The following is an 18,797-nucleotide window of genomic DNA, read 5'->3' as shown; positions in this document are numbered from 1 at the left end:
ATGGCTCTCAGGGTCCTGATAATGGTTTGGGGTTCCTATTTGAATGTTTCTAATAGGTTTGGGTGATTCATTGAGGGGCAGACAGTTATGGCACTTTCACTCGGCGGTTTATTGCTAGTGAAACTGCTGCCTCTCATGAGTCCCTCTGCTACCAGTGCAGCGAGGGAGAAACAAGCTGCAGCTGGAGGCAGAGGGACTCAGAGCCGTGGCAGTTTCAGCAACCGCCATCACAGCCTACCCCTCATGCCAGCGCAGAGAGAGAATCAAGCTGCATTGGCCAGGCACCTATACAGCTTGTTGCTCCCTCCTTTAAGCTGCTTGGCTGAGGAGCGCGCAGCTGCCCTCACCTCAGCCAAACAGTTTTACAGAGCCCCAAACCCGCCACCAGTTGGTACGAGCCAGCGGCGGGGTGGGGGCTCCATTGAACTGCTCCTGCTCTCCAGCTGAGGAAGCCCTGATCCTTCTCCTGCTGCATATAACAAAACATTCATTTGGCCTTCTGTGTAACAGGTAAAAACTGTGCTAGATGAGATCATGGATCGGCTTCCAGAGCCCTTCAATATGGTGGAGATCATGGCAAAGGCAGCTGAGAAGACCCCATATGTAGTAGTTGCCTTCCAGGAATGTGAAAGAATGAACATCCTTACCAGTGAAATTAGACGTTCTCTGAAAGAATTAAACTTGGGGTTGAAGGTAGGTGCATGTTGTATGCTATTGCTAGAAGTACACCAGAAAAACAACAACATTTGACCTGGTTCAGTCAGCATACTTGACACATGACCTGGCATAGGAAAATTAAAGTGGAGCGTGCTTTCTCAGTAACAGGAAATGCCTGAACATCGAGACTTGATTTTCATCTTTCCTGCTACTGCATTTAAAGAGCACTTTAAACTAGAAGATAATGATACTCTTTTTCCAACCAGAACAGTACATATTCAGTAGTTTGTATACACAAGCGCATGAAAATTAAGGGAGATGGAGCCAAGATGCTTGTCTTGGGAATCTTCCCTCTATGTTCACTGGCTGGTCGCTGACTTCAGCACAGATGGTGTTCCCTGCCCAGTGGACTTTTCCTTCACTGCCCTTCACTACGTTCAAGTTTTGCCAATAGCTCAACCTTCCAACAAGTCTTCCACAATACAATTCTATAGCAAGATTGGGGTGAGGTGGGGTGGATAAAGAGAAAAATATCCTCCTTGCAAGCTTCACTGTGTTGCTTCCTCCTTTGTAACAAAACAAGCCGTTTAGAATTCTGTGTTCTGGCCCAGGAGACAGGGAGGCATTAGCTCAATGCACTTGCTCCCTAAACTCCCCAGGGTGAAATAAGGCTGCTGGACATTAAGGGAGCCACATAGGACAACGCACAGAAATGATGTATGTGTTGGAACCACAAACCAATAAGGGCTTGTCCAGCAGAGAACTAAAAATAATTTACAAAGGGTCAAAAAATTGTGTGTGTGTGTGTGTTGCTGTTTTTAATCATTGATATCAGTTACACAACTGCTTGGCATTAGCGCTGGCACCCATAATTATAGCACTAGCTGGATGAGTGCATCTCATTTTCTCAGCAATGCAAGTGCTGGGAAATTTAAATTGCCACAACATCAGCAGTACCATGAGGGAAAATGCCTGGAAACACCACCACAAGTGAGGAACGACAGTACATTGTTTGCATAACATATAATCTTGAAAGTGCTGTAATTAATGCCAAAGCATTCACATAACCAGAACCTTAGATCAACAGGGATGCCGTTTTCGTAAAAATACACTAAGAATTCTTCAAATGGTCTGCATAGCCACAAAAAGCTGTGCTGAGCTGATGGAGGAATCCAATTAAAAGCTTTTGTTTTGTTTTTCCCACAGGGAGAATTGACAATCACAACAGACATGGAAGATCTATCAAATGCTCTTTACTATGACAATGTTCCTGATTCGTGGACAAACCGGGCTTATCCATCTTTGCTCAGCTTGGGAGCTTGGTATGCTGACCTACTGCTCCGCATCAGGGTGAGGTTTCCTTTGTTAAAGCTCTCCAAAAACAAGTTCTTAGCTGTCCTGGCAGTGCAACAACCAGGACAGCTAAGAGCTTGCACTTACGCATCATATTTTAATTAAGCAACACTCAGTTATTTGCTTTTGCATTGTTTTTTTCTAATTTTACCTTCTATATATATCCTTAATAACAATCCTTAATAAAATAACAAGAATACTTTTCAGCTGTAGTTGTATGCAATTCTACTAGGTAAAAGTCTTGATCATCTGTTTAGGATGACAGACATGCGTAGGCTTTTCAGAATCTTTATGTGAAGATAATGTGTTTATAGGAGGTAGAGGAGGTAGTTTCTGCTAAAGCAGCAATGGGAAACATGTGACCCTATAAGTGTTGTGGAACTACACCTCCCATGATCCCTGTTCCTTGAGTGTGGTGCCTGGGGCTGATGGGAGATGGACTCTCAAGTGCAACAGAAAACATGGACCTCCTCAACATGCTTAGCTATGTGTAATATTTCCATTTTCAGGAGCTGGAGGCCTGGACAACAGACTTTGCCCTACCCACAACTGTATGGCTAGCAGGCTTCTTTAACCCTCAGTCTTTCCTCACGGCCATTATGCAGTCTATGGCTAGGAAAAATGAGTGGCCTCTTGACAGAATGTGCCTTTCGGTGGAAGTTACCAAGAAGAACCGGGAGGATATGACAGCTCCCCCTCGAGAAGGCTCCTATGTGCATGGGCTCTTCATGGAAGGTAATCTAGCTTATCATGTAAGACAGAGATGCAGTCATTCAACAGCAGACAGGGCAGTTTCTCCTTTGTCCTATTCTACTGTAGGGAAGCTCTCCATTTCATCTTTGCGAGAGGTGGGGAGGGTGTTTACTATAGTTTCTTGCATTTTTAGAACATTGTGTCCCTGGGTTCTCTCTTTGCCTCCAGGACGTTGAAGCAAGACCACTTTCCCCTGCCCCACCTCTTCCAGGCACAACTCTGAGCTACATAATCATCACAATTTTAAAAAGAAGGGCACCCCATCAATGCTTCAGGTGTACCTTTGTGCTTGGTAACAGCAGAGGATTCTTAATCAATTCCTAAGGATAGAGTTCATTGCTGGATGCCTTCAGCTTGTGCAAATATTATTTCCACACTGTAAACTACTTTCAGGATGAAATCTGTCTGTTTTGAAAGCACAAATATTTGTCAAGAAAGGATCAAGCAGACAACACTTTGCAGTAGCTGCCTTTATTATCACTTTAGCATGTCAGCAGAGGGCAGCACATGCCTATTTTACTGCCCTACTTAATTGACCATATTAAAATACTCTGTTTCTAAGTGCGGCTGAGGTTAGGAATGTAATATTGCCCCCGCATATTAAAGGGGGGCTGAAGAAGCCTAACCCTTAGTGCTCAAGTCACTGTAGGTAGGGACGTTTATGTTACCTACAAGGCTGAATGAAGGTGGAAGGAAGAATATAGCTTTCTGGAGCAAAGGAACACTGCCATAGGCTCAGGGCAGAGTTGTGCATTCAGCTCTTTCTAGCTTGTTAATGCTCAGAATGCTTACGTAAATTATGGAGATGACAGCAAAGGCACATTCAAGCCAGAGCAAATACCTGTAGCCATGCTTCTAAAGACAGAAGGTTGGTAGTGTGAGGTTCCCTTCCTTAACGCTTGCTGCAAATGAAGCCCCCTCTAGGCTGAAACATCACCACAGTTCTGTCCTCCTGCAGGTGCACGTTGGGATACTCAGACAGGTGTCATCAGTGATGCACGTCTGAAGGAGCTGACCCCCTCGATGCCCGTCATCTTCATCAAAGCCATTCCCGTGGATCGTATGGACACCAAGAACATGTATGAGTGTCCTGTCTATAAGACGCGCATGCGAGGCCCCACCTACGTCTGGACCTTCAACCTGAAGACAAAAGAGAAGCCAGCTAAGTGGATTCTTGCTGGAGTTGCTTTGCTCTTGCAAGTTTAACGCCTGCGTTGAAAGCAAAGCCCTTCCCGCCCGTCCCCACTCCATCATGTCACCCCACCACCTTTCCCGAAATAGAAACTAAAAAGACTTGTTTGCAAAGTTTTCAATAAAAAAGCAAAAGTGTGGTTATGCTACTCAGGTTGTTATTGATAAACAGTATTTTTACAATAATATATGCAAGCCCGCAGTTTATGACTAGAAACAAGTCTGTGTACATTTGTCTGCATTGGCCAGGATTCCTTTCCCAGTTCACTTTCATTGTGTAGCATTCACTGCAACTGACTAGAAGACTTTTCAGTTCTCATAAGTATGAAAATATATGCTGATTAGCTCAGGTTTTTCCTCACCTAAGATGTGTTTGCTAATCTCCACCAGCATTAATCCACAAGGAGAAGGGACTCTCTCACCAGTTAGGCATAATAATGCCAAATTTCTGAAAAATGCAAATGTCTTCCTCTGTAACTTATTGAACCCAGGAGGCCCTCTTGATTTGGCCTACTTGGAGCTCTGCAGGAGCAAGCTTAATGCCTGAGGCGCTCCTGGTAGTCACATTAGCACTAAAGAATATAAACATTTGTTAGGTTTATAGTCTTGATGAGCTCCAGTATCTCCCTTCATTACAATAGCAGTTACCAATGCCTCAGCCCCCACCTCAATCATTGCCATTTTCTAGATAGCAAGAGGCATCTTACTGCCAAAGAGAACCTGGTCCCAAATAATACATAAGGAACTGTCCAAATAAACCTTGGTGTTATGGATGAACACCTGATTCAAAGCTGTAATATCTGCACTTCTGTTTCCCTTCTACTCTTTTTAGCCCTCGTGCAGTTGACCAGCACTGTGTATTTGAAGCCTCAATTTCTCCTCCACACATGCCTGCCTGGCATTTTACTACTTTCCAGTTATTTTATATGCGAGTTTTAGCCTTTCCCCAGAATAAGACAAATTGAGACAAATTAATAAGGTCTCACAGCGTTTTGCAATGCCCGTCCAATGCAGGCCCTTGGATAGCAGGCTTATGCTGTGCAGGAAAAACACTGCCTTGGTTCTTACAGAAATCAGCTTGTGCTTCTTTCCTGTTTATTAAAGTGCTTGCCAGGGTGGGGGGAGGGTATAAGCAACAACTTACAAAACTTACCCCAAAAGGACCCGCCTATCTTTTTTTTCAGAAGAAGTTCTTAATCAGAGGTGTCACCATCTTCACCCACAGTTGGACATAGCGACTAGACTGCTCAAAGGTTGATGCAGACACCATACTAGACCGCAAATAAAGCTGCTCTTGCTCCTATAGTGGGAAAAAGGAGGGGGAGGTTACTACATGAATTTGAACATCTGCTCCTGGACTGCATTACTGATTGCTTTAATTAGTTTTAATGAAAGTACAGGGCTCCATATACTTTCATTCCTCTGAAGAGAGTACCTCTTATGCAGGCTGACCTGCTTTCTCAAGTTTGGCATCTCAAATGCCAACTGAGTCAAGTAATTGCACATACACAGAGCCCAACCCACATATGTATACAAACACACAAAGGAGGAAAGCATTGTGAGATTTGGCCCTGCAGTTACTTTTTTCCCGTAACAGCCAAACCCTGAGCTATAATCGTCCAAAAGGAAGCTCGACTTTAATCTCCAGAGACCAGACAGTTCATTCCTCTTCAGAAAAAGCTCCGAAGCTGCATTTTAAAATGAATGTGCCGTCAAGGTTTCGCTGTGGTTCCCAGAAATACTAAGCACCTTCAAAGAACAAACAATACAGCTGGCAGGGACAGCAAGTGTCTGTGTGATACAGGACGCATACACCCCATGAGATTTGAAGTAGTGCTTACAGCACAAAGATACTTTCTCACCTGTGCTAGAAAGATGGGTTCTTGTACATGCAGAGAGCCCTGACACAATTATAGGACTTCTGCCTGACTCCAAAGTCAACACAGCTCAATCAGCCATCCTCAGCCACATTATTAGCCACCTATAACCTTCCCAAGCCCAGCTGAGCAGATCTAGCCCATGCAGATTGCGTTCTAATTCTCTCCCCTGCCCCCTCTCATTTCCTGTAAACTAGTTCCCTCTAGGATTTAACAAGGCCTTCTTTAAGTAAATAGATAAAAAGTAAACCTTATTCAATGTGCTTGTGAACAAGGGGGTCCTGTGTTCTTCTCGCTCATTAATTCATCTGTTTCGGTCATCTAAAGAGGGCTAGCACAATTACCAACTGGTAATTACGGCGTAGGCAGAGCAAGTGTAGTTAGAAAGGTGATTTGACCTGGGGCTAACTGAAGGTCTGCAGAAGTGCTAGCTGAGCAGCAGAAGTGGGTCCTTAAGGACTGTGCTAATGCTGCTAAGACAATGTGCTGGGAAGTATACAGGGCACAGTCCTGACATGGCGCCTTCACAAAAGGCTTGCAGTCCACATGGGATGGGAAGCAGAGAATGTAAACAACTCTTATTAAAGGATCAAAAAATGACTATCCACAGACTTCAGAATGCTCTGAATCCACCCCAAAAGCAGGATTCACACAAACTATAAGAAACATAGTTGGGTTACTCACAACCACCCCCCTACAACAAGAGGTACCAATGCTCCATAAAGGATAAGTATAATAGCAACAGTTTGTGTATGCGGCTTACTAGGTTGTCATCTGAATTCTTACCGCATTTCCAATAGCTCCCATTTATTTCAGATTATACATCGGATGTTTATAACCTCCTACAGATGATACAAAAATTGAACAATTTTTTAAACGCCCGTTCCATCTTTCAGCACATGGAGAGAAATTGTGGGAGGAGCAAAGTCAAGTTTAATATAGTGCAATACTTCAAAAGAAGGCAGGTGGTGGCATGAACTGCTCTCATCAGTTTCCCCTTCCCTGTGGAAGGAGGAAGTGGTGAGAACAGTTCATGTCACTTCTTGCCTTTCCCAAAGCCTTCCTTGCACAACGTGGAACAAGACCCTACCCCCTCCCTGAAGTCCTCCTTCAAGTCCTCAAGAACTCGGAGAGCTGTGAGGGTGTTTGTTGGTTTGTTTTCACAAGCCACCACTGCTTTTGCCTTCTACAAAAGCAGCATGAGGGAAGAGCAATCTCTCCCCTGAAATCCTCTGGCGTAGGGGAAAACAATTGCTAGAGAGTAAGCCAAGACAGTATTTATGGAGCACCTGCATTTAAAGGCTGAAATTATACATGGCTTCTATGGCTTGGCTGCTACAAAGTCTCAGGCAATGTTCTTTCAAAAACCCAGTCAACACTGAGACTTTGTGTTAGGGTAGAAAACCTTTTCCCAGGTAGGGTGGGCTTGCATTCCCTTTTGGGCAACCTTCAGGGGCCCATGTGACTGTGATGAGTGGGGCCAGAGGCTAAAGTGAAGAGTGCAACAAATGTACAATGGGCTAGTTTCTACATAAACCTCTCTATCTGCCATTCAAACAAGCAAGAGGCATTAGCAGTTTGACAAGGGCTACTGGGGATTCTGAAGGCCACACAGAAAACTGGAGAACCACATTTAAGCCCAGCCCTGAGGTTCCCCAGCCCTGCTTTATGGGGATTTTATGTGGTACCAGGTATTTTCATATAAATTTAACCAACTACAAATTTCAGTTAGAAACCAGGGGGTAAGCCTTCTTATGGAAACTCCTGTTTCCAGTGAAATTCAATGTTACGACATAATAACTTTAGTTTGGATGAACTGGCTGAGAGTAAATCTTGGGATTAATATGCATATGCAAATCCAACTGTTGTGCTGCGACACAGCGGTTACAAAGGGCAATTAAAAAGCCAGTCTAGAATAAGTGAGTGGACAGAGACAGGAATCAAGGCCACGCAAGCAGAGATAGAATCAGGTCAATCCGAAATATATTTGCAGCCAGCAGGAGAGCACACACCAAGAAATGCTGGGAAAGCCCACAGCAACTATTTCATTAATCTTAAAAATCAAAAGCACTGTTTTCGTATTCTGTCAGTCTCTGTATAACCTTTGTTTTATAAATAAAATTGGGGAGGAGAGAGAATCAGGAGCAGAAAAGTCTAAATGAAAACCTACAAGAATAATTATAAAGAAAACATCTGCACCTGTACGTCGAAAAGTTGTAAGCCAGAAAGCAGCTAATAGTTTTGCCCCTCTTTATAAAATTAATCAACCATTGGATTACCGAAACACTGGGAGGTACTAGGATAGTCTTTAGGAAAACTATGGGCCACTACACTTCTCCCCATGGGGACAACCATCAAGTCAAAGGAGAAAAGCACATGTATGCATTAGGGGCAGAGGTAGCAATACCTCTGTCTTTTCCCACATTTATCTTCAGCCTCCAGGACCAGCCTGTTTACGTTAATCCAGATCCATTCAGGACTACAACAGCTATTTCAGATGCATCATCACTGGAGGGTTTTTCAAAAAAGATTTTTCTTGGTTTTCTTTCCCCCCAGTGTTAATGTATCCGTTTTCTAGTTAAAATGGGTTAGAGTTGCTTTTGTAAAAAAGCAACCAACACATTTAATAAATAAAGAAAAGTAACTGCTCACACAAACTTCCTCTGGACAGTTTTGAATTAATCCAGTTTCCCTCAACCCCACTACTTGTTTATTTTATTTATTCATTAAACTAGTATAGTGCCCTTCACCCATAGATCTTAGGGTAGTTCAGTGTGAAGCGGAGCACTCAAGTCATCGGCCCACGAACTACGCACCTGATGGAACTGCTGTTGCAGGGCTTTGTTTTCCGTCACTATTGCAACCTGTGCTTCGAGGTCCCGATGAACCGACCTGTACCCAAAATTAGGAGAGCCAATCAGAGTTAAGCAGGGTAGACTGCTTCCTGCCAGGTACAACCAGAGGCCTGCAGGGAAACATGGGGAGAAAGGAAATGTGGCAGACGGAGGAAGTTTTCATGGAAGCTGTTATGAGCCTCAAACAATAGTTTATTCTTGAAAGGAAAAGCAACAAAACACACTAAATATTTAATTTACTGGCAGTATAAATAGGTCAGGGTACTAAAGAAGCAACCAGGAAATAGGGATACTTCCTTGCAGAAAATGTCATACAGGAATGGCACAAAAATCAACAGAGTACCTGGCTGCACTTTTGCATACGCTTTTCTCAGCTTGTACAACACAATCCCTGCACAATGGGATGCAGACTATGCTCTGAGGTCCATTGCAACACACACTCCCCACCCTGTACAGCTGCACTGAAGGCTCAGAATTTTAATATTACACTGATCATGTTTAAAAATAAATTAGTGATGTCCCCACTAATTTGACGGAGCAAAGACCATAATCCCTCAAGATCAGTACTTATGCACAGAATGATTTACTGTAGATGCTGCTGCTGATCATATCAGAGCAACTACTGTAGAAAAAAAGGTTTATCCTTCAGAAGCGATACCTGTATGTCAATATCTATCTACCTCCCTATCCTTCTCTCTCTCTCTCTCTCTCTCTCTCACACACACACACACACCCCTAAACAGCGGTAACAGCACAATTATCAAAGACAACACCAGTCTACCAACCTGGTCTCACCCATTCATCCGGAACAAAGGAACAACCCTGTGGGAATCATAAGATAGCAACTTTGTTTTTCTAACACTGCATGAGTTTTGCATCTCAGTTCCTTCAGGCCAATGGGAGTGTCCACATTTGTAGAGCACTTCCCACTGAAGAAAACCACCCAAGCTTAAAGGAAACACTTCTCATCATTATCTGTTACTGAGCCAAATACATGTGAGCATACTTTGCATATTTCCTGCCACACTTGGGAAATGATGCAAAACTGAAGTCCACTTTAAAGGGTCTTCTGGTGCTTCCCTCACTGCGAGAAGCGAAGTTACGGGGAACCAGGCAAAAGGCTTTCTCAGCAGTGGCGCCCTCCCTATGGAACACTATCTCCTTGACATCTGATGGGGAGGAAGTACTACACAACTTTTAGAAGACATCTGAAGGCAGCCCTGTATCAGGAAGTTTTTAACGTTCAACGTTTTATTATGTTTTTATATGTGCTGGAAGCTGCCCAGAGTGGCTGGGGAAGCCCAGCCAGATGGGTGAGGTATAAAGAATAAAATCATTATTAAACTGTCCTTTGCCCTTCGTGATGCATAAACCCCAGATGAACAAGACAAATGATGATCAGATGTATACTGCCCATCTTATGGAAAACAAGAGCCAAGGCAATTAACAGTGGGTTTGCAACTGAATAAAACTAGGTACATTCACTGGGGTAAATTATAGTGGGGGTTATAGTAGTTGTTCTGTTTCAAGGGTCAGGAGAACTAAACAGCTCAATTATGAAGGGCTAAGAAGCATGACAGCAAAACATACCAAAACAAACAATCCTATCAACTAACCAAAACCCCACACACAGCTTCCCACTCAGTCCAATATCCTCCTGGTGTTCACTTACTAGCTCCACTCTCACTGGAGCCACAATGTGGGAAAACAACAGGGAAGAAGTATTATAGCCATGGAGCACACAAACCCTGCTTGCAATACTCACTCTCATTGGAATTTATCAACATGGGGAAAAAACAAGAAAGCATTACAAACTGTTCTAACCAGCTTGCAGAGACTATCAGAGGTCACAAAGAGAAAGGAAAAATATATGAAAATAACAACAAGAGATGTGGAAAAATAATAAGAAAGGACTGGATAGTACTGTGAACATCATAAGGTTAGATTTGTGGACATTAAAACAGCAGTAAGAAGCAAGAAGTTGATTGGATCCCTTCGGAACTTGAAATATGGGTATCCCCAACAAAAATTTAAAATTCAGCTGTGTAATTTGGAATTTATTAATTTGGTTTGATTTGATGTGATTGGTCGGTTAATAAAAAATTATTCTTAAAAAAAGGGAAAGAACAAGAAAGCAGTCCACCTGGCCCTCAACTCCTGCTTCTTAATGTCTCTTTGCCCACCTGAAATCAAAAGGAAAAGGTCTCCCTCAAACTGCCCAAGCCCCATGCAGGGCTTACACAGCACCATGGACAGAGTCACGAGCTGCCCACACCCTAATGGTGAGGCCTTATTCAACAGCCTGACACGGGAGAGACAGAGGAGAGCCTTTTCTGTGACTGCAGAAGTTTCTTTGGTCTACTCTCTTCTTAGCTTCAACCACCAGGTAAGGACACTTTTGTTCAGGTGGCACTTTTATCAACACTGGAATCTTAAAGAGAGTTAAAACACTGGTGATCTGCTATGCTGTTTCTAGGTTTTTGGCATTTAATTGTTTTAATTATATAATGATTGGGGATTGCTTTACCATTCTTTGAACATCAGTAAGTCCCTGAAACTAGTTACTCTGGTAAGCAGGAAAGTGGGATATAAAGTTTTAAGCAAGCAACCACTGAAGGGAAAGCTGCTGCTGGCACTGGTTCAACAAAAAGGCTGTGAAAAGGCTGGTGGGGCAGGGTGGGCAAGTGAGGAGGCACTGGAAGCAAGGCCCACTTGTGGGTCCCAGCCCATTCCCCAAGAAATTTAAAATCGATTAACTTCCACACTTAGGCAAGTGGCTAAAGCTTACCAGCAAAGCTGAACAGACAATTTTTCCTGTTTGTTAGCAATCTTGTGCAAATGCATTAACCGCCTCTTATTTTCTGAGCTGCTGTGTCCATGTTTGAACTTACAAGAGTGCCTATTCCCCTCTGATACGGCAAAGAAGCCCTTTCACAAGCAGCATCACAAACATCACAGTTTGTAGCTTTTTTACGCAAGGAGAATAATCTACAGTTACTTTGACCTACTTGGACAGTGTCTTGTGTTCCATGTCTGAAATAGTTCCTGTAACTCTAAACATCCCCACACTCTTCCCTCTCTAGAGCAATTTAGAAAACCAAATGAGCAAGCAAGAGTGGCCTGCTGATGTCCCTGGCCAAACATCCAATCCAGCCTTGCAGAATGAGGAGAGAGGGATGCCTGCAGGCATGCTGGAATTTGACTGAGCCCACAAACTTCTTTCGCATTCCTGTTGCCACTAGAAATGCAACAGAAGGTTAGGCTGCATGTCCTACAATGGTGTTAGCTTTGTGACTATGCCAGGCTGAATCCGCTCACCTCATGATTCACCTTTTCAGGAGGGGAAACCTAAAATATTTCTCTATCCTCATTCAGTCTAATAAAGGAGCCTTACCTGGGTCTCAAGTGATACCTGACACTCTGCTGCATAACTGATTGCCAAACACTCTCTCTCTCTCTCTCTCTCTCTCTCTCTCTCTCTCTCTCTCTCTCTCTTTGCCCCAAGAACATACTTCTCTCTCCTGAGAGTATGCTTATGACCTCACTACTACCAAGTATCTCATATTATTCACCTGCTTGATTCCCAAACAGGAATCATTTGATTTTAATGTGTCTTGTTTTGATTATATGTAAGCCACTCTGGGGGGACACGGGTGGCACTGTCGGTTAAACCACAGAGCCTAGGGCTTGCCGATCAGAAGGTTGGTGGTTCGAATCTCCACGACAGGGTGAGCTCCCGTTGCTCAGTCCCTGCTCCTGCCAACCTAGCAGCTTAGTCATGCTGGCCACATGACCTGGAAGCTGTACGCCGGCTCCCTCGGCCAATAAAGCGAGATGAGCGCCGCAACCTCAGAGTCAGTCACAACTGGACCTAATGGTCAGGGGTCCCTTTACCTTTACCTAAGCTGCTCTGGGAGCTTTGTTGGCTGAAGAGCAGGGTAGAAATGCTATAAAGAAATCCTTAAATGCCCATTTAGCCAGAAAGCAGAATAGCTGCAGCAGTAGTCTAGCCCAACTTGGTTTGGAAAACCTGTGAATTTGCAACAGTGCCAGCTATTCAGAGTGCCTAAGAGCTTCTTGAGATGGCCTATCTTGAGCAGTCACCTGCACAAGACTCCTGGACTACATTTGGGAACTATTCTTCTATCTCCATGCCTGACGACAACAAATGCATAAATTAAAGATAGCATGATTGCCCAGGGTGGTGGAAATTGGCGGTTTTGGTGGTAATATTAATTTCAACAGCACTCTCCATTTTACAGCTGTTATTAATTTCAGTTACAGGTAGGTAGCCGTGTTGGTCTGCCATAGTCGAAAGAAAATAATTCCTTCCAGTAGCACCTTAGAGCAGTGTTTCCCAACCGGTGTTCCCCGGCACACGAGTGTGCCGTGAGACACCGGCTGGTGTGCCGCGAGATGCCTGGAGGGAGGCGGGCGAGTCGGGCGGCGAGAGGCGGGGCGGCGGCGGCGAGGAGAGGCCGCGCCTCCTGCTGCTGCCTGGCGCTCCTCCTCGCAGCCGGCAGCGCTGCCTGGGCGCCTCCGCGCGACTCTGTCTCGCTGGGTTTGGTCTCCCAGCAGAGACGGGTCACACGCGCCCCTCCCTCCCTCCCTCAGCCTGCGCGGAGGGAGAGCCAGAGAGAGGCATCGCTCCTGCGCTCCGAGGCGGATTGAGCGCAGCTGAGAGGAGCTGCCGAGGGAAAAAACGTTCACTTTTGTGCGTCCCTCCCGGCGTGACGCTGCGCGCTGACGTCACGGGGCGGGGCTTTAATGGTGGTGTGCCGCGAGATTTTTTTTTAGTACACAGGTGTGCCGTTGCCCAAAAACGTTTGGGAAACACTGCCTTAGAGACCAACTAAGTTTGTTATTGGTATGAGCTTTCATGTGCATGCACAATTCAAGCAGATCCAGCCAGCCGTGTTGTGGAAGGATAATGACATTGCCTTGAGCTGCTACGCCATCAGCAATGTTGGCTGCACACTTCTCAAATGCTGTGTGTCTTTGTACGACATCTCTCTTCTTGGGTGTAAACAATCAGCACTGGGAAGTCATGTATCTTTGGTGGATTGTAGCCAGGTTTTCCAATAATAGAAGCCACAGCTAGAGATAAGATATGCTTATCTGCCATCCTATGCAAATCCCACATTCAGAGGACTGCTGACAGGAGCTCTTTAGAGTGAACACAATTGCACAGTTGGAAGCAGTGCTGTTTGCTACCCCTGTGGCCCTCTCTCTTACTGTTTCTCCTGGTTGTGGGTAAGCAGCAGTGTGCAGAGACACACTGCTTTTCTTAAGAGTTAGATAGCAACACACCCACCCAACCCCACCCCACCGGCCTCTTCCCAGCAGCTTTGCAGGAAGGAGGCAGGAAAGATAGCAGCATTCCCATAATCATTAACATCCACAAACGTAGACAAACAAACCCAGGGATCCCTGGAGAAGGGCAGCCAATAGGATGCGAGCTTTGGGACAGGCTCAAGGGAGGCCAGCTCAGTTTGCTCTAATCCCATTTCTAATGTAAGTGACAAATATGGTTCCCTCAGTACCATGGAAAGCTGACCACGGGAACTTCAAAATGCCTTCCAGAGCAGAATTTGCTTGCTGTCAGCTTGGAAGTCTCAGAAAGGGGTGGTGCTTCATTACACTATCTCAATAAAAACACAACCATTGGAGAAGCAAGCGGGAACCCAAGGTGACACTATAGAGGCAGTGTCTATCATTGTCAAAGCTGCAGCTGAGCGGCAGCAGTTTTCTGTGACACAAGAGAACTTCAGAACACCTCCATATAGCATAAGAATTAGTTCTCCAAGACTTATGCTTTGGTCTCCAAAATATGATGGGTATGTCTCAGTCCTTTCAAAAGAATCACAAAGCTTAGCCCAGTTATTTCACCATCAGTGGTCCCATGTCTTTTGGGAGCATCTCAAGCACTTGAAACACACTTCTCCACTCCTGACTGCATCCTGAACATCCATCGTTTTATGAAATCCCACAGTGTCTCCTTGCTTTCCCCACCCAACACTTCTCCTCACAGAAGGGGAAGCTGAAACATTTCATCAGAAAGGAGAAAGAGAAAGGAGGGATCTAAACACTGGTGAATGGACCTGATTTCGGCATCCTCCTTTCCTAGAACAGACTGAGTCAGTGCATTTAGGGGAGGATTCCTCATCTCCCTTATGCCCTCAGGTAGGCCTCTTCCCCTTGGTTGGAAGATGGGCAGCTTAAGGGAGTACAAAGGGAATTCAGACCACAAGCCATCAACTGACAAACCCTAATTTAGGACTACAATTGGCTTTCACATCTCCATTCCAGGGACACAAATTATACAATTTCCTGTTTTCCCCATTGGCTACATCACTTACACAGTAAATGAAGAAATGGCATCAGACAAAATGACAAGCAGTCAAATAATAACAACTCCACTCCCAGCTTTTCCCGTATCTAGCATCAGATAGCTTCCCTCTTCTATGGTAAGGACAAAGTTACAACTTCAGTCTTGCTCATATTTAGGTTTGGTCATGAAGCGTACCGACAGGTTTTAGCTAGAACTAGAAGTCTGTTTGAACAGTTGAGTCAAAGCGATTAATTCAAACTAATTACCCACAATACATCACAAAGGTTTTGCTGCCATCAGTCAGTTCAGGAATGAAGAGGCACCGAATGTGCTGCTTAAATCAAAGCTGCCATGGCCTCTGTGAATTAAGCATCTGATTCAAAAATCCTCAGCATACACTTCCTGGAAACATATGATTATTCCTAGCCTTTTTGATACTATGCACAATCAAATCACTAAAATTGAAAAAAGCAGTAGGCTAAGCAAGCTAGGAACTGGCATGGAAATTATCCAAGTGAAATTATCCAAGCTTTTCTCCCAAAGTGGATGCAGATACTAAAAGATAATTCAATGCATTAGCCCCAATTTAGGTAAAATATTCAGGGAAATTGGGGGTACTGAACATGTGGCCCTCCAGTTGCTGTTGGCCTCCAATTCCCATCCTCACCCGTGATCATGGTCATGTTGAATGGGGCTGATGGGAGTTGGGAGTCCAATGAATCTGGAGGGCCGCAGGTTAGCTGCCCCTAAGTATAAAGTATACCAAGTATCTCAACAGAAAAGCAAACTAAGCTCTCTGAATATTAAGCTCTTATATTAAATGCCTTCCCCCAACAATATCTCACCTTTAGCATGGAATGTCCATGCATGCCTAGAGTATTCCTGCAGCCGAATTCTCTCCTGCTGACCCAGAGAGCACACTTGGCTAAAGAACTGCCGCTCAATGTAAACATAGGCAGCAGGGATGGCACCCGCCACTCCCTTGGCCCCAAAGAACCCATTCACCTCTGGTGAGGCTAGGAGGATCTGGTAGTTGGCCCTGGTGCCCAGGATCAGGTCCATATAGGCTTGTGTGAGGTTGAAGTAGCCCGTGGTGAGATGTATGCTGGCACCCCGCTCTGCTTCCAACAGGAGAGTCTCCGTGACGATCTCATCTATCTGAATCCCAAAAGGTCTCATCTGTATGAGAGGATAAATCCACGTGTCCGGTTCAGGCTGCCTGTCAGCAGCTGCCTTTGGATCTTTGGACAGTGGGATTCCTCCTTCTGCATGGTTGCTATGGAAAGTCTGAGTGTGGAGCAACTCCTGTCTGGTCCTTGCAGAGTTGATCACTTCCATCACTCTCCTATTTGCTGCTTCACAATAGGCCGTCTTGTCTCCTGAGGGCATGAATAAGTGATTTAATGGGGGACAACGCTGAACAGCATTACCTGTACATGTGCAAGGAAACTATAAAGAGATCAAAAGAATACCAGTATGACTAATGGAACCTAGGTCATCCCAGGACATTGAGAGAAAACCATATATCCAAAAGCCTGTATCTAAATGCCGGGGCATTCAGAGGAAAACACCTATCACAGAATATGTCTGTATCAGCAGTTGCAAATGCATTTCTTCCATATAAAGCATGGGCCACAGGAAGGCTTGGAGGTACTCTTTCCCGTTTAGAGGACTTCCCATTGACATCTGAGGAGTTTGCCAGCTGAACAGATGTTGACACTGGAGCCTCACAATCTGAATTTTTCTACACTTTCTGCTCATGTTCAATCCTATAGAGGCAAACTGCATGGGTTTTAGTTTGAGTTCAAGAACAAAACAAAAACTCATAGATCTGCAAGTATTTATTTAGATGGTTTATATACTGCCTTTTGTACAAGCCATAATTTACAAGACAAAAAACAGATTAAAATATAGGCAACTACCAATTTACACGAGGGTTACATTCCAAGGCACCAAACATTTAAGTGAAATTGTGTATATTTGAAAAACCATTGAAAAAGCCTGTAAACACCTCATTCTGCCGCTGCTCTGTTCTGCCCCTTTTGGTTACATTTTCAGGTCACTTTTGAGTTCGGCACAGTCACACATATATCAGACGTGCTTAAAAAGGTCAGTGCCTGCACAAAATATTGCAGAGTGGATCCTCCCAAATCAGACTGGAGGAACTCTTTGTCTACTGAGCAAGCCTGGAGCTGTGTAAAAGGGGGGGGGGAGGTAAAGGAAATCTCTTACTCAGGCCCAATCAGAGAAGCTGAAGGCATCTGCCTATAATGGATGGTTTCATCTATTTCCTCTCTGAATCAAGGTAAAGATGCCTTTCCCTCTTCTGCTTCTAAAGCCCATTGCTAAGACAGATGGAATATAAAGGCTCCCTTCACATATCCTCATCTGCTGCAGCATACATCAACAGACTTCTGCCACCCACCATAGAATGGCCACATTATACACTGAAAACAAGAGGCTGGTTGTCACATTATAGCTTGCCACAGATTTCTAATTAAGTTAATGTGTGCCCAACAGAAGAAATCTCAGGTTGAATGAGGCATACTAGCAGTCTGTTACCAATAGCCACCCTCTCTTTGAAAATGTAAGAGCCAGCAGTTTTTTCAATCTGCCTCTAATACAAAGAGAGACAACAGGTCCCCTACAAGGCAGAGAGCGAAACAATGAAAACATGGTAGTCCTTCTGTTAAGCAAAGGTGGAAGTAATATCTCGTACAGCATTTCAAATTAACTTATTTCAAATTGATCTTCTGCACTGGGCACAAACTTGCCAAGCAATCCTATCCATGTTTACTCAGAAGCAAGTTCCAATGACTTCAGTGTCCATAGTCCTAAGTACACATGCACAGGAGTGTGATGCTATAGTCTGCAGAGAGATTCCTATGCCACCATTTTAAGATGGTCCTATGCTGCAAGGAGGACTTCCAGTATACCATTTAAGAGCAACATCAATTCCCCTCCTCATAATACACCCTTTCTTTTACTTGCTTGCTTAACATCAGCCTAAAGAAGTTGGGCAAAACTCAAAAGGTGGCTCGCTATTTTGTCATTTTAGTTAGTCTGAATAAAAAGATTACACCGTTACTGTTTGGATTTTATGACCTGCAGTTTTCATCCATGGTGTTCTAATCCAGACCAACATTTATTTTAGTACTGTAGGACCGTAAAGAAATGGAAAGGCAGCAGGGGGCATGGCCAATAATATACTTCTACAGTAATTTGGCATTGCCCACTTTAGGAACAGTAATAAAATACTCAGGCTTTTAATTAAGGCGTTGGTAGCTATCTAAACTATGATATTATGGCAAGGATACCCCTTTGAAAAAAAGATCAACTCCTTCCAACCAGAGCCGGCTCTTCTGATGTGATTTGAGCATCTAGTCGCCAACCCAGTGGTCAGCAGAAGGTGAAAGAACCCTTCACTTTCAGGTTGAAGCAGCTACAAGTAATACTTGAGACAGTTCTAAGCAAATGTGTTCTTAGGAAGGCATGTCCCTCTTCCCTGGGTGCAAGGGTCAGGGGCAAATTCCTAGCTGAAGGCATTGTATAAAGGAAAGTGGAAGGACAAAGAACAAGGAAGAACACACACTTCCAGCTAGAAACGCTGAAACTAGAGCAAGTGTTAAAGCAATTACCATTCACTCAATGCCCAAACAGATACCGTATGCATCTGTCACTTAACTAGCAGAGTTTATTGTGTGTGAATGATGAAAAAAGAGGGCCCTTATGATTTAAAGGGCGTGGGGGAGAAAGTAGAACAGGGGTCAGCAACCTTTT

General features: G+C 44.3%; 2 protein-coding genes across 3 annotated transcripts in view; one reads left to right on the top strand and one right to left on the bottom strand.

The window, feature by feature from the left end:
- Positions 1-4,103, top strand: part of DNAH17 (dynein axonemal heavy chain 17) — a 97,352-nt gene extending 93,249 nt beyond the window's left edge. For both annotated transcript variants that reach the window (XM_081184851.1, XM_081184852.1), the window contains 4 exons: positions 511-693; positions 1,864-2,007; positions 2,520-2,745; positions 3,722-4,103. In XM_081184851.1, coding sequence (XP_081040977.1) covers positions 511-693; positions 1,864-2,007; positions 2,520-2,745; positions 3,722-3,969 — 801 coding nt within the window. In that variant the 3' untranslated portion in view covers positions 3,970-4,103. The remainder of the gene's footprint in view (positions 1-510; positions 694-1,863; positions 2,008-2,519; positions 2,746-3,721) is intronic.
- The window catches only part of PGS1 (phosphatidylglycerophosphate synthase 1), a 40,543-nt gene continuing 24,964 nt past the window's right edge, over positions 3,219-18,797 (bottom strand). The window contains exons 7-10 of the mRNA XM_081184864.1: positions 15,863-16,396; positions 8,648-8,796; positions 5,108-5,254; positions 3,219-3,903 (exon numbers count right to left, since the gene is read on the bottom strand). Coding sequence (XP_081040990.1) covers positions 5,135-5,254; positions 8,648-8,796; positions 15,863-16,396 — 803 coding nt within the window. The 3' untranslated portion in view covers positions 3,219-3,903; positions 5,108-5,134. The remainder of the gene's footprint in view (positions 3,904-5,107; positions 5,255-8,647; positions 8,797-15,862; positions 16,397-18,797) is intronic.

Source organism: Podarcis bocagei, assembly GCF_964188305.1.
Source record: "Podarcis bocagei genome assembly, chromosome: 2".
Classification (NCBI taxonomy): Eukaryota; Metazoa; Chordata; class Lepidosauria; order Squamata; family Lacertidae; genus Podarcis; species Podarcis bocagei.
This window is presented reverse-complemented; position numbering and strand designations above follow the sequence as displayed.